This window comes from Symphalangus syndactylus, chromosome 14 (genome assembly GCF_028878055.3).
Source record: "Symphalangus syndactylus isolate Jambi chromosome 14, NHGRI_mSymSyn1-v2.1_pri, whole genome shotgun sequence".
NCBI classification, from domain to species: Eukaryota; Metazoa; Chordata; class Mammalia; order Primates; family Hylobatidae; genus Symphalangus; species Symphalangus syndactylus.
In genome coordinates this window covers 79,879,657-79,906,263 of record NC_072436.2, presented here as the reverse complement: position 1 = coordinate 79,906,263, position 26,607 = coordinate 79,879,657, and the positions used below count along the sequence as shown (strand labels likewise).

Below are 26,607 nucleotides of genomic sequence, written 5' to 3'. Positions count from 1 at the left end.
CAGTTCCTTAAATGAAAATAGGTGAGTGGGGCAGGTTTCCTCAGAGGTATAGTTTTTACTTTAGGGACTATCCCTTTCTCCTGAAGTGTGCTTTAAAGATGGCGGCACATGAACTTGTCTTAGATAGGAGGGATAAAGCAGGCAAAACTGATGACAGGATCTGGGTCTGCTGCCACACGCCAAACTATTTATGAAATTTTTTTAAGAGACAGGGTCTCTGTCACCCAGACTGGAGTGCAGTGCTGTGTTCATAGCTCACTGCAGCCTCAAACTCCTGGGTTCAAGTGATCCTCCCACCTCAGTCTCTCAAGTAGCTAATATTACAGGTGCACGCCCCCACACCTGGCTAATGTTTTTTGGTTTTTTTTGTACAGATGGGGGTCTCACTATGCTGCCCAGGTTGGTCTCCAACTCCTGGTCTCAAGTCTCAGTCTCAAAGTGCTGGAATTACATGGGTGAGCCACCACACTTGGCTCTCATTCTTTATGGTTTTTTTTTTTTTTTTTTGCCCTTAGTTTTGTCTTTTACAATCTTATAAATCACATAATTGAGTTTCAGAGATCTCAAACAATACTAATGCAGTAAGTAAACAGGAGAACAGGAGTGGGGTTTGGCCAACAGTACTGGTAAAATTCACTCATAGTGGTTGAACCCAGCTGTTGCAGCTATTTGTCCTTAATAGTGGAAGGACACCTCCTCACTACAGAGAGTTGGGCGGTGACTTGTAGTATGCTAATTGGGACTAGGGCGTACTCTCGATAAGGTTTAATTTTTTGTAAGAGAACCATGTGGCTTAAATTGATGTAAAGTAGCTACATAAACTACATAACGGAAGACAGGTAACTCAGATAATGGGGGTATCAAAGATGAAATCTGGCCATTTATCTAGAATTATCTGAGGGAGAACCCCATTGAATCCAACAGATACAATCATTCTGGTTATTAGAGAAGTGTAAGAATCACAGTTATACATGCTGACTTATTCAGAGGGAAGAGTACCAGTGTCTGCAACTTATTTTGAAATACATTTTTAAAAACCAGACAGATGAATGGATAGACAGAGGGATGGAAAAACAGATAGGTGATAAGGCAAGTGCAGCAAAATGTTAATGGTGGAATCTAGTTAGTGGGTATACATATGTTCCCAGAAAAAAAATCTTTCAGTTTGGCTATATATTTGAGTTTTGCTTTTTTTTTTGGAGACGGGACTTTCTCTGTTGCCCAGGCTGGAATGCAGTGCCAGGATCATGGCTCACTGTAGCCTTGACCTTCTGGGCTTAGCTGGAACCACAGGTATGTGCCACCACACCTGGCTAATTAAAAAAAAAAAATTCTTTTGTAGAGATGGTGTCTCACTTTGTTGTCCAGGCTGGTCTTGAACTCCTGGATCAAGTGATCCTCCCACCTTGGCATCCCAAAGTGCTAGGATTACAGGCATGAGCCACCATGCCTGGCCCCAAAAATTTTTATGATAAAACAGGAAAAAACCTGCCAACATTTTTGAGTGCTTTCCCTGTGTCAGGCACTTTGTATTAGTGATCTCAATCAGCCCTCACAAGAAGCCTGTGAGGTAGGTACCATATTACTACCCCTTTTTTACAGATAAGCAAACAGGCACAGAGAGGCTAAGGGACTTGCCCTGAGTCTCACAGCTAACAATCTAGGACAAGCTAAGATTCAAATCCAGGCCCGTGTGTCTGCAAAGCCAGGGCCTTTAGCTGTGGAACACAGAGAATTCAGCAGATGTTTTTCAGAGCCTCCATTAAATATTACTGAGTATTATAAAACTTCTAGAAGAAAACATAGGAAAATATTTTCATAACCTCAGTCCAAGAAGAGTTCTCTAACATTCACAAAAAACACTATCAAAGAAAATAAATCAGACTTAATTAACATTAAGTTAAAAAGCTTCACTAAGATAATGAAAAGGCAAGCCACAGACTAGGAGAGGATACTTGCAATGCATATAACAACTCTGTGGCATCCATAGAGGTGCTCTGCTCAGATCTCCATTCTAGAGAGGATCTGCCTCAGCTTTCAAGCCAAGGCCACAAATTTCCTTGGAGCCACCTAGCCAATTATAAGCACAGAGGTAGTACAAAGGCTAACTATCTCTGTGCACAGTGTTTGTGTTAGAGCTCCCCATTGGATTTACTGAGACTTCCTCAAAGATGCACTCCCATCTCATTTTCTCTCTACCAAATTTACCTTCCTTCCCTCTTTCTTTTCACCAGTGTCAGACCTGCATCTTAAGATTTTCCCTGCCTGTAACTTTTTTCTTTCCCCTTTATCTTTCATAGATGTTACCCCCAATAAATCTCTTGCACTGTTAATTTCATATTAGTATTTGCTTCCCAAAGGACCCAACTGGTATACTCATATCCAGAATATATGAAGAATGTCTACAAATCAATAAGAAAAAGATAGATGATCTGATTTTTCTTTTTTTTGAGATGTTGTCTTGCTCTGTCCCCAGGCTGGAGTGTAGTGGTGTGATCTCGGCTCACTGCAATCTCTGCCTCCCAGGTTCAAGCGATTCTCCTGCCTCAGCCTCCTGAGCAGCTGGGATTACATGTGCACGCCATCACGCCCGGCTGATTTTTGCATTTTTAGTATAGACGGGGTTTCACCATGTTGGTCAGGCTGGTCTCGAACTGCTGACCTCATGATTCGCCCGCCTCGGCCTCCCAAAGTACTGGGATTACAGGCGTGAGCCACCGCGTCTGGCCCCAATTTTTTTTTTAATGCTCAAAAGACTCAAACAGGTACTCTGCAAAGGAGGATAGCCAAATGACTAGTACATCTGTAAAAAGGCGTTCAGCATCTTGGCCAGGCACAGTGGCTCACGCCTGTAATCCCAGCACTTTGTTAAGCAGAGGGGGGCGGATCATGAGGTCAGGAGTTGGAGACCAGCCTGGCCAATATGGTGAAACTCCGTCCCTTCTAAAAAAAAAAAAAAAACACAACCAGGCGCTGTGGCTCATGCCTGTAAGCCCAGCACTTTGGGAGGCCAAGGCAGGCGGATCACCTGAGGTCGGGAGTTTGAGACTAGTCTGACCAACATGGAGAAACCCCATCTCTACTAACAATACAAAAAAAAAAAAACTAAAACAAAACAAAAATACACAAATTAGCCGTGCGCAGTGGGCGTGCCTGTAGTCCTAATTACTTGGGAGGCTGAGGCAGAAGAATCACTTGAACCTGGGAGGTGAAGGTTCCAGTGAGCCGAGATTGCGCCACTGTACTCCAGCCTGGGCGACAAAGCGAGACTCCATCTCAAAAAAAAAATAAATAAATAAAAGAAGGAAAGAAAAGGAGTTCAGCATCTCTAGTTATTGGGGAAATGTATATAAAAACCACAAGAAGGTACTGCTACACCTCCATCAGAATGGCTAAAATTAAAAGGACAAATACTAAGTGTTGGTGAAACAAATGGAATTATCTTAAGTTTTTTTTTTTTAGGCGGAGTTTAGTTTCACTCTTGTTGCCCAGGCTGGAGTGGAGTGCAGTGGCGCAATCTCAGCTCACTGGAACCTCCGCCTCCCGGGTTCAAGCGATTCTCCTGCCTCACCCTCCCGAGTAGCTGGGATTACAGGCATGCACCACCATGCCGGGCTAATTTTGTATTTTTAGTAGAGACAGGATTTCTCCATGTTGGTCAGGCTGGTCTCGAACTCCCGACCACAGGTGATCCACCTGCCTCGGCCTCCCAAAGTGCTGGGATTACAGGCATGAGCCACCGTGTCCGTCTGGCCTCTTAAGTTTTCTTGTGGGAGTATAATTTGGTACAACAACCTTGGAAAACTGGCAGTGTCTACTAAAACTAACATGTATTTACCATATGATCCAGCAGTACTACTCTTGGGTGTATATCAACAGAAATAAGTGCTTAAATACACCAAAAAATGGACAACAATGTGGACACAACTCAAATATTTATCAACAGTAGACTGGATAAATAAAATGTGCTATATTCATACAATGGATTTCTCCCCAATAATGAAAAAGAATGTACTACTGTCACACAGTATAGACATGACACATAAACATAGTGTTAAGTGAGAAAGTCATACTTAAAAGAGTATACACTGTATGAATCCATTCATATCAAGTTCAAAAACAGATACAACTAATTATTGTCAAGGAGGTCAGAATAATGGGTACGTTTTGAGTGTGGATATTGACTAGAAGCAGCTCTGAGGCAGCCTTCTGAGTGGCTGGCTGGAAGCGTTCTGTATCTTAATCCGGGTAGTGGGTTACAAAGACTGTCCTTGATGACACTCTGAAGAGGCTTCTCTGAGCCCTGTTCTCCACTAGGCTTCAGCCTTGGCCTGTAACTACTGCAGATTCTGAGCACACATTATTTTATCCATGCCCCACACTAAGAGACCTAAACAAATACTAGCATGCCCTTAGGATGATGACTTCGGTCACCTTTAGCTACTGCCTGGGAAAGCTCAAGACTGCCAAAATAATATATGTTTGTTCCAGTTCTATGAACCTATGGTGACCACGACGTTTGATTTTATTCTGAAACTGTTGTAACTGTATCCTTTCAGTTTAATGATGGGTGTCTTGTTCTTTCAATAACAAAAAAATATCTTATGGAGCAATTTCACTTTTGACCCCTCACTCTTACTTTTTCATATTCTGCGATCACAGACTCAGAACACATCCATTTGCTAATCAGATTTGTTTGTTTCCTGGAGGATTGTGACTTTTTGACTGCTGCATCATTAAAAAAATTTTTTTCATATGTTTAAGGTAAGTTCTTTAGCATCAACAGTTCTAAAGGTTCTCTGCCCTTTCAGATCAGTGCCCACTGTTTTATAACATATATTTGTAACATCCCCTTTAGTAGCTTGAAGTGAAATTCATAATCTACCTTACATGAATATTTTCAAATAAATAAAAATTATGTTCTAACAGCAATATTAAGAAATAAAAAGGAATTTATAGGAAAATAATATCAACTTCAGTATGTAAATGCTTGGGCATAACTACATTAAAAGACATAATGGGGCCAGATGCAGTGGCTCATGCCTATAATCCCGGCACTTTGGGAGGCTGAGGCAGGAGGATCATTTGAGCCCAGGAGTTCGAGACCAGCCTGGGCAACATAGCAAGACCCCGTCTCTTAAAAAAAAGAGACATAATGGGCTGGGTGTGGTAGCACACGCATGTAGTCCCAGCTATTTGGGAGGATGAGGTAGGAGGATAGCTTGAGCCCAGGAGGTGGAGGCTTCAGTGAGCTGTGTTCATGCCAGTGCATTCCAGCCTTGGTGACAGAGCAAGACCCTGTCTCCAAAAAAAAAAAAAAAAGACATAATGAAGTTGCCAGATGTTTGTACTTGTACCTAGAATCAGTGTGAATGCAAGTGCTGCAAATGCAGCCTGATACTACTGTGGTTTTTTGTTTGTTTGTTTTCCGAGACACAGTGTTGCTCTGTCGTCCAGGCTAGAATGCAATGGCGTGATCTCGTCTCACTGCAACCTCCGCCTCCCAAGTTCTAGAGATTCTCGTGCCTCAGCCTCTCAAGTAGCTGGGATTACAGGAGCACACCACCACGCCCAGCTAATTTTTGTATTTTTAGTAGCGACAGGGTTTCACCATGTAGCCCAGGCTGGTCTTGAACTCCTGACCTCAGGTAATCCACTCGCCTCGGTCTCCCAAAGTGCTGGGATTACAGGTGTAAGCCACCACAGCTGGCATACTGTGTTGTATTGATGAGTGGTCAGGGTTACAATTTTCCAACTTTTAAAACATTTTTTAATAAAAGTCTGCCCTCAATTTACACAATATTTGCATTCCTGGGAAATTCAGCACATATTAAAAATCATACAAAAATATTTTATATCTATATATGAAAGGGAGTTGTGTTCTAACCATATATTATTAAAATAGGCATTTCAACTACATGAATGTGAATGTTTGATGAGACGTTTGAAGGTCATGAGGATGCGGGACAATTCTTGACTGTGCTCTTTCCTATCTCAAGGACCTGCTGCCTGCTGTTACCCAAGCTGGAATGTTCTTTCCCTGAATCTCCCTGTGAATGGCTTTTTTTTTCTTTTCTTTTTTTTTTTTTGAGACGGAGTCTCGCTCTGTCACCCAGGCTGGAGTGCAAGTGGCATGATCTCGGCTCACTGCAACCTCTGCCTCCCAGGTTCAAGCAATTCTCTGCCTCAGCCTCCCGAGTAGCTGGGGTTACAGGCACCCGCCACCACGCCTGGCTAATTTTTGTATTTTTAGTAGAGACGGGGTTTCACCATCTTGGCCAGTCTGGTCTTGAACTCCCGACCTCGTGATCCACTTGCCTCAGCCTCCCAAAGTGCTGGGATTACAGGCATGAGCCACCGCGCCTGGCCGGCTCTTTCTTATACTGACGACTCAGCTCAAATGTCACCTCCTCAGAACATTCCTCTCCCCCAGTCACTTTTCATTTTGAAATTCCTTCAGAGAATTGAAAATGTTTTCCGTCTCTTTGAAATGTACGTACATATTTTAAAAAGCTAAATAAGCCTCTTGCTAGTTTTGCGTCCTCAGAAGGTCCTTCTTGCGGGCCTTGGAGCCATCTCTTGGAAATGTGAACATCAAGGATGGTGCTCCATGTCTCTGTCTCTAGGGGGGTTTAAGCGTTGGCTCTTGGTTCAAGATAACTTTCCATTATTTTCCTTTGGATAAAGACAATTAATAGGTACGTAATGGATTGTACGTGCCTGACCATATGAAAGGGTGAGATTTCTTTTTTTTGGTCTTTGCACTCTCTTCAGTGGATTGCCTGTGATGTGCATCATGGTACGTTTTAGTACATATCCAATAACAAAACTGTTTCATTCTTTTGTTGTACATTGCGCATTTCGTGGAAAGAACAGTTTGGGGTTGGCAGGATATTTTAAATTATTTGCCCACCTGGGTCCCCCAGTTTTGGGCACTTGTATGGCAGGCTGATATTCCCCATTACCTCTCCGTACTTATTTTAAGTAGAAAGGGACAGGGGCAAGGGCATGGAGCTTTGGAGTCAGACAACCCTGGCTTTAAATTGTGCCTTTTATCAGCATTCTGAAGTACTGTATGTTGAAGCAACTTCTCTGAACCCCGAATACTTCATCTATAAAATTAAGAATAATAAATACATCACAGATTAAGTATGGACATTATCTGATGCATAGCAGGTACTATTCAAATGAAGGAAACGAAGTTATCCTAGGTCCTTTCATGCACTAAATGTTTGCTCCATTTCCCCCTTTCTTGATATCTGTGTGAAATCTCAATATATAGTGTCCACTAAACTTCAGTGCACTGCCTAATGAGACAACGAACTCGAAGTGCGGACCTTTTGAGTTTAAACGGGTTTCAGTAGGTAAAATACGTAAAGTTCACAGTACCCTCGCAATTTAGATAGAGGAAAAAAAATCAGTCGGGGGGGGGTCCCCGTATGCAAATACAAGAATTACAGAAGACAGACCCCCCGCCGCAGCCGCACTTCCCCCTACAGGGCCCAACGTCCCGCCGCTAGCGCGGGGGTGGAGATTTGCATGTGCGAAGTCGGGAAGAGGGGGAACCACCTCTCGAAAACCCCGGCCGTCGCCCTCCCCGGCCGGGAGAGTCGGCCCCGCTCGGCCGCTCGGCCGCCCGGCGCGCCCCCAAAAGCTCCCCAGCGGCCGGCCCTCTCTACGTCATCCGCACCCTCCCGCCCGCTCCTGAACTTTAAACCACACTCGGAAGAACAACCTGGAGGAGGGGGATTTCTCAGGAGCCAGCGGCCTTCTCACGCTGCGAGCCGTCACCTCCCGGCTCCCGCCGTTCCCTGCGCTCCCGAAGCCCACCCCAAGCTCCCGCTCCCTCGACCCCCTCCCAAGCCAGCAGCCACAGCAGTGCCGGGGGCGTATGCGCGGGGGCGGACGGGGAGCGTGCGCGGGGGCAGGCAGGGGCGGGGCGCTGGGGGCGGTCGCGCGCGCGGCGGCCGCGAGGTCGCCCCGCCCACGCCTCCGGGTGAAGGTTGCTGCGTCGCGCCTACGTCAGCCGCGGGAAATTCCCCTCCCGCCAGGCTGCTCGCCTCTCGGCCGGGCCAGCACTCGGCTCTCCCCGCTCCGCCCCCTGCCCCTGGCTCCCGCACGGTAGACGGCGACGCTGGGTGACCCGGAGCGCAAGAATTAAGGGGGTAGGAAGGTGTGAGCCGCAAACCCAGCGGAGGGCGGGAAGAAGGAGGAGGCCTCTAGGGTGGTCGAGGGACTGGGGGCCCCGCCGGCAGAGGTCCCTCGGCCTCCTGACTGACTGACTGCGGCCGCCTCCGGCCAGGACGCTGGGAGCTGCCTGCGGGAAGGTGCGGGGATCGGAGCCATGGCCTCCGGTGAGTGTTCACGGGGCGCGGGCCTGGGCCGGGGAAAAGGAGCTCTTCTGGAGGGGGTCCTGCCGCTGTGAGTTTAAGAAGCTCAGTTTTTGCTGGGGCGCGTTCTGTCTTTAAAATCTCATATGGTAAAATTGTCAGCTTTTAAAAAAGTTACCTGCTTCAGGGTTTGCGTGCAAAATCCAAGCCATGCTCTGTAATTTGATTCTGTTGTCATAGCAGGAACCTTAGAAATTCCCAACGACTTGATTTTAGGATTAGGGAAGTCATAAGCGAACTAAAGGACGACGAAGAGTTCTCATTAAAAATGTATATGTATTGAAGATGGTGGTTTTATGTTTTAGAACAGGAATGAGGAACCTTCAGACCTCGGGCAAGCTCTCTCCCCCTTTTTAATTTCATCAAATGCAAAGAGGTGATCCCCCTTGTACTGACAGTTGTACAAAATGTGGCACGGCTTTAAAAATCAGCCGTGGTATTTTAACACGAATTACAAAATCCGTGGTATTTTAAGTGTTAATGTTGCTTTGACCAAGTGTAGGCCGGGCGCGGTGGCTCATGCCTGTAATCCCAGCACTTTGGGAGGCCGAGGCAGGTGGATCACGAGAGGTCGGGAGTTCGAGACCAGCCTGGCAAACATGGTGAAACCCCGTCTCTACTAAAAATACAAAAATCAGCTGGGCGTGGTGGCGCGCGCCTGTAATCCCAGCTACTCGGGAGGCTGAGGCAGGAGAATCGCTTGAACTTGGGAGGTGGAGGTTGCAGTGAGCCGAGATCGCGCCCCTGCACTCTAGCCTGGGCGACAGAGGGAGACCCTGCCTCTATGTTAAAAAAAAAAAAAAAAAAAAAGAGTGTGTAGTTTTTACTGTGAGATAAAGCTCAAGGTTCCTAATCTGACGAATAGAGACGTTGAATCCCCCTTTCTCCTTGCTGGAAATAAGGGGAAAGAGGAGTTTTATAATATCCGTGCTTTAAAATAATGGGTAGGAATGAATACAACTTTATCACTTATGTGACTATATATTTTCCCTTAATAAATGCTCGATCTATCCCTTTGGGGGGAAATAAGTTTATAAGAAACACTGCAGAGCAAGAAAGTCTCCTATATACACAGATGTGGTTTGGGGCTGCCTGGAGCTTAAGGTTGGGACGGGAGAGCCGGGGCGGGGGGATAAATCAAGTAGCCTGGGGTCGAGTTGGTCTTTTACTAGGATTTTGGCAAGGCGAGTGGGGGGCACTTTCCAGACAGAGGAAGCAGCGTGAGCAAGGGCAGGGAGAGCTAAACGCATATATTAAATGCTGTACTAAGAGAATGAAGAGGGGGCCCCGTTTGTGAACTTGACTCTCATCCCCAAACTGCCTGGTCCAGTGACCCTCAGAAGTAGGCTGATGTCTACTAGAGATGAGGAAGTAGGAAGCTTAAAGAACCTTTTTAAAAGGTTGAGCAGAACAATGCCATAGCTATTGCTGTAGGCAGAAAAGGAAATTGGGGTGTTTCACATGACATTTGATTTCAGTTTGTCTGTGGTTGTGAGAATACTAAGTGTAGTTTAAAATGTTTCAACTTTCCCTTTTCCCACTTAAGTGACACCAAACTTTCAGATAATCCTGTAAATTTATGAATTCAAAGCATGTGTAGATTAGAAGTGCTAAGATGACTTCAAATATTTTGTTAATGTATTGGTTATCAGAAAGATTTTGTTTGGAAGTAATGGAGAATGCCTAGCATTATAAGTAAGTTCAGCCTCTTGGCGATTTAATCAAACTTTATTGATATATTGCATGAATGTAATACTTCTAATTTTTTCAGTTGAGAGAGGAAACAACCATTTCTATATAGAGTATTGTAAGACCCACAGGATTTTAAAATGTGATACAATTTAAATTTTTGACATCGTATTTTGTGCTGTTGTGAGGAGGAAGGATTCCCTAAAAGTAAGGAGGAAATGTTTAAAGAAATGGAAAGTTTTAAAGGTTTACAAATTGAAGTGTGATTAACTTTTTGTTTTTTGTTTTTTTGGTCTTTTCTAAGAGTTGCATTAAAATGGGACTATTTAAAATGTAACAAGTTATTTAAATTGTAATTCAGTTGTTAGAAAACTGCCAGGCCTGGAATAAAAAAAAAAGTTTAGAGGAATCTGTGTACTTTTCCTTAATCTGTTATAAAGACCTTAGAGACAGAAAAAGATTCACTAATCAAATTCTAAATTCCTATTCTGTTTTGAAACAGTAATTTAACCGGAAGAGTGACCAAAAAAAAAAACAGAAAGAACTTGCTTAGTTTTTCATTGTCTAGTTTAGATTCTGTTTGTAGTAAGGTAGTATTAAAATCTCAGAAAGTACTTTTATTCATTACGAAGCATTTAAGAGCATTTCTTCATTTCTTACCAGATGTCATATGTAAATAGGTATATGTAGTTGAATATGTGATAACTATAATGTAAAAGTAACATAAATCATAATCTTATAAGCAAAATTATGTAATTTAGAATGTAGTTTAAAATCATGTATATAAATATTCTAAATTTTGTTTAGATAAGTTAGCAGGTTAATTAGGATTTCACAGTTTGTATTAAGCTGCTTTTCGTTGCTTTTTGAAAAAATTACACCTTGATTACAGGCTTTTGACATAATTAATAATAGACATAGTGAAGAAAAATGTTCCCAAACCCATCTAAGGTATGCATAGTAGGCAGTCGTTGCTTTTGTATGTTTATTCTATTTTATTTAATATAAGTAAAATTAGATATTTTATGTCTGAATTTAAACCTTCTCATTGTTCCAGTAAAAAGAGCAGAATGTCTTTGTGTGGCATATAGCTCTGTTAACTAATAATTAGTGCTGTCTTTGGTAAAATGTTTTAAAATTTAGATAATTTATTTTTCTTCACATTTTTCTTTAGTATGGTTCTTCTGTGTCACACAATAGGAAGTACAGAAATGAATTGTTTTTGTAAACCTCACTTCTTACCAACTATTTGTAGTGTGAATTTCAAGAGAACCGTTATTTTTCTCGATTAAAGGGGAGAAATGGAAGTAAGTGTGATGCAACTTAATCTTTAATGACAGAGCTGGAAGTTAGGAATGGATAGCTACAGCAAATGACTTCCTTTTTTAAGTAAAATGCCACACATGAGCATGAATGTTTCAGAAATGCAACACATGAAAAAATAGAAATAACAGTGGAGTTAAATAATTAAGGTGATGTATGATAGGCACAGATAAAGGGAATGAGTTAATGTAATGACTAGGGAGGAGCCAGACAATGAATCATAATTAGGAACATCTAGGTTATGCATAGTATCTTTCTCAAATACAATTTAAGGGACTCAGAATTTCATTTTGTTCCAGCTTTCTCTCATATGGGTTCTCTGAAAATGATTTTGTTTGTAGGCACATGACCCAAATATTGCCTGGGATAAAATTGTTTTTCTGAAATTCATATTTATCTGGGCCTCCTCTGTTTTTATTTTTAAAACAGAGGTGATTTGGTCTTGCCATTTGTTTTTAACTTTAATACATGTATAATCTAGGACAGCTTTTAAAATTTCTTTATTTTACCCTGGCATGTGCAAGAGTTTTTTTAAGACTTACCTTCCCCGCCCCCCCGTGGTAACAGAATCCCTATTGCCAAAATCTTTTACAGTTTTTACCTTGTAGTGCATAAATCAGCTGAATACTCATCTGAAAATTTCCTTTCTTTGATTCTTAAGGCCCAGTTGAAAGTCAGCCTGATGTATTGGAGTAATAAAGTCAGCCTGATATATTGGCATAGCCTTTGATGAGAGACCTGGTTTGAGGAAAAAAATAATCTTATTTTCTTTTTCTCCAAATTGAGTAGAGGTGATATTTGGAAAAATATATATTGTTAGCTCCATTGGCTCCTTTAGGTCTCAGGCAAAGTCTGTCACCCAGGACCTTTATGAGAGACATGCAGCCTAGTCAGCTGTTCTCAACTGTGGTATTGACACACTGGTGTGACAATCATTTGTGTGATGTGTTGCAAGAGTTAAAATATTTGTGTTGTAAATTATTTACTTTTTAAATAAATGAGAGCATTTGAAGGCTATCTCTATATTGTCATTTTTCTTGCTTGCATTTGAGTAAGGTTCTTTCTTGAGTGGGAGATAAAAACAAGTTGAAGTTACAAGTAGCCAGAATTGCTTTGCCTTATTTACTCATGTCCCAGTCCATATTTGTACCTGAATTTTTAGATTGCTTCTCTCAATATGTGCATTGTTGCTTCCACTTCATGTTTTAAGACAATTATTCTTAATCAGGAGTGTGTTAGAATTTCTTGGAAGGCTTTTTCAGAAACACGTATTTGGGCTTTAAAAACTATGAAGATTTCTTTCTCTTTTAAACATCTCAAGTGGGGTAAGGACGTGTGTGTTTTGAAAAAACTACCTAGGTGATTGTGATGTACGTCCCCAGTATGAACTCTATTCTAGGGATTTCTTTGGATCTAAATACTCATTTGGCTATACCAGGATGCATTATCTTCTTAAATTAAGTTGCATTTATTTTAGATTGCAGATTATGTGCTGTATCAGTTATTACCTCCAGTTGCTTTTATGCTTGTTTTTTAAATTTGGCACTGCCATATTAGCATACCATTCATAATTCATTTTTATTATAACTTCATATAATTTTCAACTTTAGTTTTATCATCTGTAAGATGGGATAATAATTTCTATTGTTTTTCAAATGGAGATTAAAGTTAAGAGGATCAAATGAGAAATGTATATAAAGGGGCCTTAATGTTTTAATTACAATAATTAACTTTTTTTTCTGTATACTTGATGCTGGTTGCTAATTCTAGCAATAAGGTGTTTGTTATAATGTGTCTATTTCTGATAATTTATGATCCATTTAAACATTTATTTCAATGTAATTTTTTATTTTAAAAACATACTTTATTAGATAGACACTATGTTTTAAAATAGCACTCTTTCTTGCCTAAGTGCAAATAAAAACATAAATATATCTTACGAACATTTTGGCTGTATTTTAGATGTTATTCTGATGTATATTAGCGTTTTAAAATACTATTCAGAATATAGGGGTCAGTCCCAGCTTTGCATAGTATGCTTAAAGAAAAATACAGTAATCAATTTGTTTAGAGCCAATTTTGGAGACGTTTTGGTGCTTTTCAAAACTGTGGCGATTTGAGGTTATCTTAACTGAGTACTTATTTTCCCTACAATTTCCTGATTTATATTTTACCCTCTTCCACTCCATAGATGACTACATTTCAACACATTTTATATTCAGGAAGAATGGCACTGCGCAAAGCACAGTACTGAGGAAGGAGATAACTAGTGTATTGTACTGATGCATTATATAAATGATTTATAGCTGGGAAGTTTTTTAAAAATCATAAACACAGATAAAATAGGAATGAGTATGAGGAAATACTGAGGTGTAGCAATCCTGGTACCTACAAAGCACTATTTTTTTTCCTTAGTAGTGGAATCTAATTTAAAAATCTGACTAATCACTTACATGATTATGTAACGTTTGAATAACTTGTATAAACAAAAGACCTTAAGATTTTTTAGTCATTCATTCAATAGATGTTTAATGAATATCTCTGTACAAGGCAGTGATGAGTTAAACACAATTTCTGCCTTCAAGTAGCTTGAAGAAATGAAACAAGTACCTTTATCAAGAAGAAATAAGACGGTAAGTTTTCCGTAAATTACAGTTACTTGGAATAATTGCTATACACAGAATACTATGGTAGTTTAAAGGAGGGGAGATTATTTCCAGTTGGGGGAATGTAGAGTATTACAGTATACTGTGTTACTTGGTTGTAATACTCTACATTCCCCCAGCTTGTTAATTTTTACCAATTAAGAGCTTCTGCAATAGGAAAAATAAATTCCAAGGACTTTAACTACTTAATATTACACGATAACTGATATTTATTAATTTTTACTCCTTAAAAATATTTTATTTAATCTTTTCAACAACTACTTTTCTGTTCTTTTTATAAACAATCTAAAGAAGTGTCATGTAACCAATGAAGTTTTGGGTTTTTTTGTTTTTGTTTTTGTGTTTTGTTTTTTTTTTCTTTTTTTGAGACGGAGTCTCGCTCTGTCACCCAGGCTAGAGTGCAGTGGTACAATCTTGGCTCACTGCAGCCTCCGCCTCCTGGGTTCAAGCAATTCTCTTGCCTCAATCTCCCAAGTAGCTGGGATTACAGGTGCCTGCCACCACATCCAGCTAATTTTTTGTATTTTTGGTAGAGATGGGGTTTCACCATGTTGTCCAGGCTGCTCTGGAACTCCTGACCTCAAGTGATCCACCCACCTTGGCCTCCCAAAGTGCTGGGATTACAGGTATGAGCCACCATGCCCAGCCTCAGTGAAATATTTGAATGTTCACTGTGAACCTAGCAGTTTTATTCACACTCTGTCCTCCCAAAGTTAAACACTTATCATTAACGATGTCGTTTTATATTAGTTTCGCACCAAGACACCTTTAAATAAGTAGTGGGCAGGGATTTATTTGGCCTTTACTTCAGCCACATAAATTATTTAAAATGTGACTTAAAAATAATGTTGATTTTAACAGTTTTTAAGAGGAAAATATACTTTCTTAAATACTCCTACAAGGATATATAAGGGTATGAAATATTTGAAATTTGCAATGTGAATTTAAAATATTTAAAATATGCAAGGATAAAATTGTGAAATACTCATCTGCATATCTTATGTTTTTGAGCAAAACTGAAATAAGGATTATGAACTTGTTTAGGTTAAAGTCAGTTTTCTCTGGCTCTTCATCTTTTGAATAAACAAATAGGTAGTAGATTCAAACACAGGGAGTTTGCACCATACAGAATAAAATTGAAAGTTACAGTAATACTTTATTCAGTAACCCAAAGTAGAAGCCATGGAATCATCAATGATTCTTTAATTTCTGAGCTATCAGTGATTCTTTAATTTCTTTTAACCCTAATGTTCAGGCACCAGGTGCTGTCAATTTTATCTTTTAAATAATCCTTCATTCCTTTTATGACTGCCATATATCGGACATACCCTCATCATTGCCCATGTTATTATAGTGGTCTCTAAACTGATCACGTTGCTTTCTTTTTTCTCTCTGTCTGCTGTAACTAAAAGTTTTACTCTAAAATGCAAATCTGATCATGTGATTTGCCTGCATCAAAATATTCATTGATTTCATCACACATAAAATGAAATCCACATTGCCAAGTGTGCTCTGACTTTTAGTTCTCTTTTTAAGAGAGAAAGTGTATTCCATTTACGTTGGTGATTCTTAAATAAACCCTCCTCTGTGGACACACTGTTCCCTTTTCCCTGGAATACCTACCTTTTTCCTCTTCATTTCCTCTGCTCTTTTGCTTCATTAACCGCTCTTTTTCCACTGACACAGTTGGGCATTCCTGACTCTTTCGCCCTTATTTCCGCAGAATTTTATTAGTGCTTTCCTTCCTTCTGTAGTCTAATAATATATGTTGTTTGCCCTGCTCTTCTGTAAGGTCCTTTAGAGTGATAGTTGGGATACCACCATGGTATCACTAAATCATTTTTATCAAGAAAGCATCTGAAATAATAGACACCATTTTTTTTTTATACTTTAAGTTTTAGGGTACACGTGCACAACATGCAGGTTTGTTACATATGTATACATGTGCCGTGTTGGTGTGCTGCACCCATTAACTTGTCATTTAACATTAGGTATATCTCCTAATGCTTTCCCTCCCCCCCTTCCCCCACCCCACAACAGGCCCCAGTGTGTGATGTTCCCCTTCCTGTGTCCATGTGTTCTCATTGTTCAATTCCCACCTATGAGTGAGAACATGCGGTGTTTGGTTTTTTGTCCTTGCGATAGTTTGCTGAGAATGATGGTTTCCAGTTTCATCTATGTCCCTACAAAGGACATGAACTCATCATTTTTTATGGCTGCATAGTATTCCATGGTGTGTATATGCCACATTTTCTTAATCCAGTCTATCATTGTTGGACATTTGGGTTCGTTCCAAGTCTTTGCTATTGTGAAGAGTGCTGCAGTAAACATACGTGTGCATGTGTCTTTATAGCAGCATGATTTATAATCTTTTGGGTATATACCCAGTAATAGGATGGCTGGGTCAAATGGTATTTCTAGTTCTAGATCCCTGAGGAATCGCCACACTGACTTCCACAGTGGTTGAACTAGCTTACAGTCCCACCAACTGTGTAAAAGTGTTCCTGTTTCTCCACATCCTCTCCAGCACCTGTTGTTTCCTGACTTTTTAATGATTGCCATTCTAACTGGTATAAGATGGTATCTCATTGTGGTTTTGATTTGCATCTATCTGCTGGCCAGTGATGATGAGCATTTTTTCATGTAGACACCATTGATTGAATGTATATGTATATATGACACTTGGTAAGAATTTAGCACATATAATCTGTCATCTTCACAACAACCCAGTGAGGTAGGTGCTATTATGATTATTCCTATTCTACAGAGGAGGAAACTAAGAGATTTTTAATTTTAATAACATTTCCGTGGTCTTACTGTTAAGAAGTAGCTGGGGTAGGATTCTAAAGGCCTCTTCTCCATACTGTTCTGATAAGGCCCACTGTGTTACCATTTCTCAGGATTGCTTGCATTCTAACAGGATAAGCCTTAGTCAGCACTAAACTGATTAAGGAACACTTATTATATTTTAATGGAAAACATCTTCACACCCCTATTAACTCCCCTACTTGCAAGTACAGTTGAGTGTCTATTTACCTTTTCCCCCACAATTTGGATAATAAAAGATAGTAAAGTTGCATATATTTTAAATAGCTTTACGGACATATAATTCAGGTACAACAAACTGTACTTTTAAAGTATGCAATTTGATAAGTTTTGACATATGTATACCACCTTGGAATCATCATCACAAGATAATTAACATGTCCATTGTCCCCCCTGCCTTTCCTATCCACCATATTATCCCTGTTCTTAGGCAACCAGTGATCTGCTATCATTCATTGTATATTACTTTACATATCCTAGAGTTTCATATAAATGGAATCATGCAGTATGTGCTCTTCTGGTCTAACTTCTTTCACTCAGCATAATGATTTTGAGAGTCGTCCATGTTATGTGTATCAGCAGTTCATTCTGCAGATGCATATTTTGAATTTTAGTTATTATAGAAAGTAAATACTTTTTTTTCTCTGTTGTGTCTTTAGAAAAGGTTTACATGGGACTGATTGCACATTCTTTGAGCCTAAAGTCCCTCCTGGGGCTTGTTTTGATATACTATGTGTAAGTCCTTTAATATTTCAATGGAGATATAAAAAACTTACATATGCTTCTGCAAGGATTTAAATGCATTTTCATTTTCAGTGAATGGTCTTTTCATTCATTGTTATGAATATGATGTAAAATCAAGCAGTTAAATATATTAAACTCACTTTAGGAGTGTAATATTTTACTTCTGAATACTATCTTCTTTACACTTCTTGGGGAATCTTGGGGGAAACCCTTCTGCTAGGTCTCACGTGGGAGGCGGATATCTCTGAAGTGGTTATCTCAGAACTTCATATTGACGTTAGCTATAGATATTAAGCTATAAAGTGCTAACCAATCAATATGGTTTGAATGACTTGTTTTGACACTACATAGGGACTCAATTTGAATGGAAAAAAAAAGGTGCCTCTCCCAGCCAATCTCCAAGATAACATTTCAGCCTTGTTATTTAATGTTAGGAGGAAAAAAATCTTTGTTTTAGTCTGCTGTTATGAAAAAACAGAAGTGTTAAAATCCATTATTAATTGCTATATTAATCTCACTGACCTCCTCCTTTTTAAAAACTTTTTCAGGTGTGTATAACCCATATATAGAGATAATTGAACAACCTAGGCAGAGGGGAATGCGTTTTAGATACAAATGTGAAGGGCGATCAGCAGGCAGCATTCCAGGGGAGCACAGCACAGACAACAATCGAACATACCCTTCTATCCAGGTAATAGAGCCGTCTTCTGTGTCTATCTCGCTATTAGTTGCTTCATATATTAGCTATAGCAATTATTTTAAAGGGCCAGTTTCTTCACAGTCATCTCCACAGGTTTATCTTTTTCTTTTTTCCTTTTTTTTTTTTTTAAACGGATCTGTTAAAAAGACATCTGTTAAAAAGACATTAAAAAGATGTCTAAGGACATTTCTTAAATATAAAATGGAGTCTTTCCCACTGCAGATAGTTCTATGGTGCTTGTGTATTAACCTAAGTAGAGTGACTCAATGTTGAGAGTACACTGGCAGCTTTTGGATCATGTTCTTTTTCATGGAACACAAAGATGATAAGGAAAATCCATTCTCTACAGAGGTGAGTGGTATTATTCTGTAGATTAAACATGGATTTGAGAACTCGATCATAATTCTTCTTGGCTAGTCTTAGGGCTAGAACATTTTTTTCTCCTTTTTCTTAACTTTATTGCTTGTCTCTGATTCTCTGGGTCATTGACTGATTTGAAATACCATATTATAAATACAGTTTTTTCACATTAGCATAAACTTTAAAAAGCTTTTGACCAAAAATGACTTTGGTAAACATACTAATAGTTATAAGATGTACTAAATTTATTTATTTATTTATTTTTGAGACAGAGTTTCACACTTGTCGCCCAGGCTAGAGTGCAATGTCACGATCTCGGCTCACTGCAACCTCCACCTCCTGGGTTCATGTGATTCTCCTGCCTCAGCCTGCCAAGTAGCTGGGATTACAGATGCCCACCACCACCCCCAGCTGATTTTTGTATTTTTTAGTAGAGACGGGGTTTCACCATGTTGGCCAGGCTGGTCTCGAACTCTTGACCTCAGGTGATCCACCCGTCTCAGCCTCCCAAAGCGCTGGGATTATAGGCGTGAGCCACTGCGCCCAGCCAAGATGTACTAAATTTATTTATTTTTTTATTTTTTATTTTTTTGAGACGGAGTCTCACTGTTGCCCAGGCTGGAGGGCAGTGGCGTGATCTCGGCTCACTGCAAGCTCCGCCTCCCAGGTTCAAGCAATTCTCCTGTCTCAGCCTCCCGAGTAGCTGGGACTACAGGTGCCCGCCACCACGCCCAGCTAATTTTTGTATTTTTAGTAGAGACAGGGTTTCACCATGATAGCCAGGATGGTCTCGATCTCCTGACCTCGTGATCCACCTGCCTTGGTCTCCCAAAATGCTGCAATTACAGGTGTGAGCCAACATGCCCAGCCCAATGTACTAAATTTATATTTTCTATTTGTAAACTATTTTTCTTTGACTTTCAGTGAAGGGTTTATCCTTTAAATGCCAATTAAAAAACTTTAATGGCAAAGTAGATTTTGAAAAGTGTTGCTTTTTTTGTTTTTTTTTTGAAAAGTGTTACTTTTATCAACAGATCTTAATTCTCTGTTTTATAACTAGATTATTTACAAAATCTATTCTGTTGATGAACTTAAAGGGAATTGCTGAATTATAGAATAAACCAATGGCAAAATTATATATTGAATTCCAGATTTCTATTTTTATCACATTTTTGGCAGTAATACGGATTTGGGCTAAGTCTTTTAAATGTTAAGATGGATGAGATGCTAATAAAAAGGAAATAAGGAAATACTATTTTTCCAGTTTTTTGAGTCATTTTTAAACTTTTTTTCATAATTCATCTTTTCCTATGCATCTCTATTTCTAAGATACGTATTTTTACCATTCCAGTAGGTCCTAAACACTTTACAGCTTGAGTTTTGTATTTGCCTACTTATAGTCTTGAGCAATTATCTTCTCTTTCATACAGAAAGAAATGTAATACTTCCTGGTTACTTTCAAATTCTATTTAAATTCAAAATTGTGGATTTTAGTGCCCTCTACCTCGTAAGCTACCCATTCTTACTTTACCTTGCTCCTTTGTGGTATGCTGGTTTTTATATTCCCTGCTTTGTTCTTGCAAATTTACTAGCTTTCAAACTAAGCATTAATTCCTGTCCTTCCTCTTCCATGTTAAACTCTCCTTTTTACTCTGCGTTCTAGCTATACTTTCTATGTGAAATTTGTTGTTGTTAAACTTAATTTGATTTATTGCCTATTCTAGAGTAAACACTTGGGGTAAGCTTACTGAACAAATATTTTTGTGAAGTGAAATGTCACATATTAAGTAAAATGATTATATTTATGTGCTATCCTTTCCAATATGGCTTAAATATATTTTCAAGGAATGTTTATGGTATGACAGTACTTTAAAGAGCTGGGCATTTAGTGACTTAACATCTGTTTTCTCATGTTCTATGGGTAAAATTTGGGTAGAGTTTTACTTGTTTTGAAAGGAAAATAAGCCCAGGCAAATGATATGACCAATTGAAATTAGGGCAGAAAACATGTCAAGAAACTGAGAGGTAAGTTCTTCTGTACTGGTATTCTCTGGAAAGTTTCATCTAAACTGCAGTTGTTCGTCAGTTGGATTTTATCTATCTAGTGCAAGTTCAATTTACATTATAATTAATGTAAATTGAATTCTCATTTAGTAGATCAGTTTATAATGCAATCTATTTGGATCATATATTTAATTTCCCCGTTTTTTCAGATTATGAACTATTATGGAAAAGGAAAAGTGAGAATTACATTAGTAACAAAGAATGACCCATATAAACCTCATCCTCATGATTTAGTTGGAAAAGACTGCAGAGACGGCTACTATGAAGCGGAATTTGGACAAGAACGCAGACCTCTGTTGTAAGTACACAGTTACAGACATCTTCAGAAATAAGATAAGATATAGGATGTTCTGTTTCTTCTCCATGACAATCTGTTACTTTTTAGCAGAATAATTTTCTCATTTTACTTCTATTTACTATATTTTACACTTACATTTTTACTATTTGCATTAGAACTACCCTTTCATTCTTCGTTAGTAGACACATCTTATGATGGTCAGCAGGAAGACATTTTTATTGTTATTAAAAGTAAACGTAAACTTATTGTATACTGTGATTTCCTTTCTTGGGGTGGACAGTTTTTGAAATAATTTTTCACTCTGTCCTTTTTTTTTTTTTTTTTTGAGATGGAGTTTTGCCCTTTTTGCCTAGGCTAGAGTGCAATGGCGCAATCTCGGCTCACTGCAACCTCCACCTCCTGGGTTCAAGCGATTCTTACTGCCTCAGCCTCCCGAGTAGCTGGGATTACAGGCATCCACCACCACGCCTGGCTAATTTTTTTGTATTTTTAGTAGAGATGAGGTTTCTCCATGTTGGTCAGGCTGGTCTGGAACTCCCAACCTCAGGTGATCTGCCTGCCTCGGCCTCCCAAAGTGCTGGGATTACAGGTGTGAGACACCGTGCCCGGCCTCTGTCTTTTCATTTATAGTTAACTTATTGTTATTATTTTGAGACAAGGTCTCACTCTGTTACCCAGGCTGGAGTGCAGTGGCATGATCTCGGCCCATTGCAACCTTCACCTCCAGACTCAAGCGATCTTCAGCCTCAGCCTCCTGAGTAGCTGGGACTACAGGCATGCACCACCATGCCTGGCTAATTTTTGTATTTTTTGTAGAGATGAGGTTTTGCCTGTTGCCCAGGGTGGTCATGAACTCCTGGACTCAAGCAGTCTGTCCACCTTGGCCTCCCAAAGTGCTTGGGATTACAGGTGTGAGTTGCTGTGCCACGCCCATTTACAGTTAACGTAAAAATGCCTGGATGTGAGAAAAATCAACTGGAAAACTCTATGGAGTTATTATTTAGAAAGTGGCAAGTTATGGAATTAACATACAACAATAGTTCTAAGATAAAAGTAATCATGTAATACTTCATGATAGTGAGGCTACCAGAAGATGGGCCCATTCATCATGTTAGAATGTAAATTAATAAAGACGTCTGGTGGGCAATTTAACTACATAGCAAAAGCCCGAAAAATATTAATGCCTCTTGAGCCAGCCGTTCCACTTCTAGGAGTTTAGCCTCAGAAAATAATTAAGTGTATTCAGACATTATGCTCTAATGCAAAAAGCTAGAAGCAATCCAAATAGTTAGCAAAGGGGATTAATTAAATAAACTGATACATTCAGGCAACGTACTCCTGTACAGCCTTAAAAATCATATTGCCAATATGTCTATTGGTATGTAAAGATAGTGACAATATATTAGATAAATAGGTTTTCTGTTTTTTGTGTTTTTTTTTTTCTTTTTGAGACAGTCTTGCTTTGTTGCCCAGGTTGCAGTGAAGTGGTATGATTTCGGCTTACTGCAACCTCCACCTCCCTGGTTCAAGCGATTCTCCTGCCTCAGCCTCCCATGTTAGCTGATATTACAGGCATGTGCCACCATGCCCAGCTAATTTTTTGGTATTTAAACCATTAGAGACAGGGTTTCACCATGTTGGCTGGGCTGGTCTCGAATTCCTGACCTCAGGTGATCCACGTGCCTCAGCCTCCCAAAGTGCTGGGATTACAAGTGTGAGCCACGGCACCTGGCCAGATAAATAGGTTTTAAAACAACACGTAAAGAATAATTTTATTTTTGTCTAAGATAAATTTATACATATACATGATATGTATATGTTAATACTAAGGTATTAATAGTAGTCGGGTGGGTAAGATTGTAGGGTTTTATGTTTTTCTTTTAACTTATATTTTATAATTCATTTTTGTAATGAACATGTATTGGCTTTTGGGGAAAAATGAACTAATTGCAACAGAAAAGAGATTAATAGTCTCCAAATATATTAGTAATAACCGTTTAGAAAAAAATACTTTAAATGCTCCTCTTACAATAATAACACAAAACAAAATATCTAGTATTATACACACTTGGCAAATATTTGTCTGTATTACTTGACCTCCCAACAACATTTTACACGTGATCACTCCTTATTTGAAACATTTTTATTCCTTGCTTTCTGTGAAAACAAACTTCCATTTTACTTCCTGCTTTTCTGGCTGTTCTTTCTTAGTTACAGGCAGTTAAATTTTTGGATCACCTCACTTATTGTCCTAATAATGCTCTTTATGGCTGTTCCAACTCTCTCCCCAATTCAGGATCCCATTAAGGATTACACACTATAGGTAGCATTATATTTAACATGAATACTATTTTCATGTTAACATAAAACATTTTGGGCAAGAAATCTATAGAAGCGATACAGTATAACTCTCAAAATATCCCTTCAGTTTTTCACATTATTGGCAATATTATCTTGGCATTCTATTATAAAGAAGAACTTTCCCTTCCTCTGTTTCTCCATTTAAAAAGTATCACTGTAAATTCATGCATTCTTGTATTTAATGTATTATGGTTATTCTGTTATTCTTTTGATTTTCAAATTGACCCAGATTTGACTAATGCAAGCCTCTTCAAACTGTCTCCTGTGTTTTTTTGATATGCCCTCATCTTTCTTTGAGCACTTTTTTACTTTTTGACAGAACAAAATGTTCAAGACTTGTGCTTTTCTTTTTTCTTTTTTTTTTCCTTTTTTTTTTTTTTTTTTTTTTTTTTTGAGACAGAGCCTCCCTCTGTTGCCCAGGCTGGAGTGCAGTGGTGCGATCTCACCTCACTGCAACCTGCCCATCCCGAGTTCATGCAATTTTTGTGCCTTGGCCTCCCAAGTAGCTAGAATTACAGGCGTGCACCACCACACCCAGGTAATTTTTGTATTTTTAGTAGATACGGGGTTTCATCGTGTTGGCCAGGCTTGTCTCAAACTCGTGACCTCAAGTGATCCTCCTGCCTCAGCCTCCCAAAATGCTGGGATTACAGGCATGAGCCACTGTGCCTGACCAACTTGTGCTTTGTTTGCCCCAGCCCTGAAGTCATCAGCTTTTTCCAGAGATTCTTGGTTCCTTCTGGTAGGAAATGGTAGTAAGTCTGATTGCCTTCTCAACATATTCCCTTAAATGTCTCAAAAGTACCTTAAGTAGCCAGGCACAGTGGCCCATGCGTGTAGTTACAGCTACTCAGGAGGCCGAAACAGGAGGATTGCTTGAGCCCAGGAGTTGAGTCCAGCCTGGGCAACATAGCGAGATCCTGTCTCTTTAAAAAAAAAAAAAAAAAAAAGCACTTCAAATAGAATATTCCCCAAACATGATTTTACGGTGATCATATCTCTTTCCCCTCATAATTGGTCTCCTAATGTGCCATATGTTAGTGATTGCTATAAAAGACCTATAGGTGTCATCTCTGGCATTCCTCATCCAGGTGTACATGTTGAATCTACTAACAGTTACCTTCTCAAGTGGTTTTGAATCTATCCACTTCACTCAGTGAAATTCATCACCATCATACTACCACTATAGCCTAAACTGGGGCTGCTGGAATAACCTCCTGACTGGTCTTGCATCAACCATTTTGTACCTTTTCCAAACCCTCTATCTTTCCTCACTTTAGCCAGTGTGATCTTTTAAAATACAAACGGAATTGTCTTTCCCTTGCTTAAAACATTTTAATGGGTTTATTTGGCTCTTGGAATAAAGACAGCATTCCTTCTATAGCCTATAAGGCCCACATGACCCACCTTTATTTCTAGCCTTTTATTAAACTCTGCTTTCCTTAATTTTTATACTCCACTCACAAAGCCTTCCTTTAGTTTCCTCTGTTTCCAGTGCTCTTTTCTAGGGGTCTTTGTGTGGCCTGTTCCTTTTGCCTGGAAGTGTCTTTTCTTCTGTTCCAGCATAAGCTCCCATAACATCATGTATACCTCCTTCATAAAACTTGTTATGATTGCAGTTTAGCATTTGTGTATGTGTGATTATTTAATGTACATCTGCTTGACCAGAGACTACCACACTTTTTCTGTGAAGTACTAGATAGTAAATGTTTGGAGTTTTGCAAGCTGTATGGCCTCTGTTGCTCAGCTCTGCTGTTGTAGCATGAAAGCAGCCATAGATAATATGTAAACATCAGTTTGGCTGTGTTCCAATAAAACTTTATTTGCAAAGACAGACAAGATGTTGGATTTGGTCCATGAGTTACAGTTTGCCAATCTTTCCACTAGAAAGCTTCTTGAGGAAAGGGATTGTATATCCCCATTACTTTGCAGAGTTTTTGGTATATAGTACGAACCCCAAAGCTTGTTGAATGTCTGTGAATGAATGAATGAATAATTGATTCAAACAATCTTTTGATCCTTCATTTCAGAATTTCAAAAATTACCACCACCCCTAATATTCTGTGAATAGCAGTCAAATATGAGATTATTCAGATGAAACAAAATAAAGTAATATAAATGTATTAATATGAAGAATTCTATAAAATCTTTTACCAAAGAAAAAGAATCAAACCAAGAATCTTTCAAAGAAGTAGAATGCTTTTGAGGAAGAGGATTATAGTTGCAAGATTTCAAGAAAGGATTAAGAATTCAAGATTTAGCTGACCAAGCATAGTGGCTCATGCCTACAATCCAAGCACTTTGGGAGGCTGAGGCAGGCAGATTGCTTGAGTCCAGGAGCTTGAGACCAGCCTGGGCAACTGGTGAAACCCTGGCTCTACAAAAATACAAAAATTAGCTGGGTAGGGTATCATGTACCTGTAGTCCAGCTACTCAGGAGGCTGAGGTGGGAGGATCACCCGAGCCTGGGAGGCAGAGGTTGCAGTGAGCCGATATGGTGCCACTGCACTCCAGCCTGGGTGGCAGGGTGAGATCATCTCAAAAAAAAATGTTTTTTAAGATTTATTTTTGTAGTTATTGAAGGCAGAGGAAGGAAATGTGAAAGATATTTTAGATGCTAGCAAAATTGTAAGTGTGTTGAATGTGAAGAGCATGAGCATAAGACAGCATGAGTATGGAGACAGGCAGACAAAGTAGCCTCCGGTTGCAAGTGCCATGTGAAGTTTGAACAATAGTAATGTTATTATAATTGAGTTTTGCTTCCTTATTCACACCCACCCAATTTTACTGATGTCATGGTTTTTCCATGTGGGAACAAGTATGACTGGTGGTGGTGGGGGAGTTCCCCCCACCATCATCTATGCTACACATATGCAAATTAGTAGTATTTGTAGCTATTGGGAAGTTTTTCATAAATTACATTTTGAAACTTGTTAAATATTGTTAGCATTAAACTTCTTTCTAATACAAAAACGTTTTAGTAATTTTTTATGATGCATGGCTATAACTTTATATAATAGGGCACAAAACATATTCTACTGCTAGTAACAGTGAATTCAGGGCTCAAAAAGCAAATCTCTGTGGAGCTAGGCAAGCAGCGTAAATGAGTGATGTGGATCAAGTGTAGGAGGACTAACAGGCACTGTAGCAAACTAAAGAGCCCTGCATAAATGGGGCTCAGTCCCT

At 39.4% G+C, this 26,607-nt stretch overlaps 1 protein-coding gene across 4 annotated transcripts in view; it reads left to right on the top strand.

The window, feature by feature from the left end:
- The first annotated feature begins 7,936 nt into the window (after positions 1 to 7,936).
- Positions 7,937 to 26,607, top strand: part of REL (REL proto-oncogene, NF-kB subunit) — a 48,728-nt gene continuing 30,057 nt past the window's right edge. For 2 of the 4 annotated variants that reach the window (XM_055242729.2, XM_055242727.2), the window contains exons 1-3: positions 7,956 to 8,354; positions 18,187 to 18,329; positions 20,912 to 21,060. In XM_055242729.2, the coding sequence (XP_055098704.1) occupies positions 8,345 to 8,354; positions 18,187 to 18,329; positions 20,912 to 21,060 (302 nt within the window). In that variant the 5' untranslated portion in view covers positions 7,956 to 8,344. Of the gene's footprint in view, positions 8,887 to 14,694; positions 18,330 to 20,911; positions 21,061 to 26,607 lie in introns of all 4 variants that reach the window. The other 2 variants (XM_055242728.2, XM_063617946.1) reach the window with 2 other exon arrangements.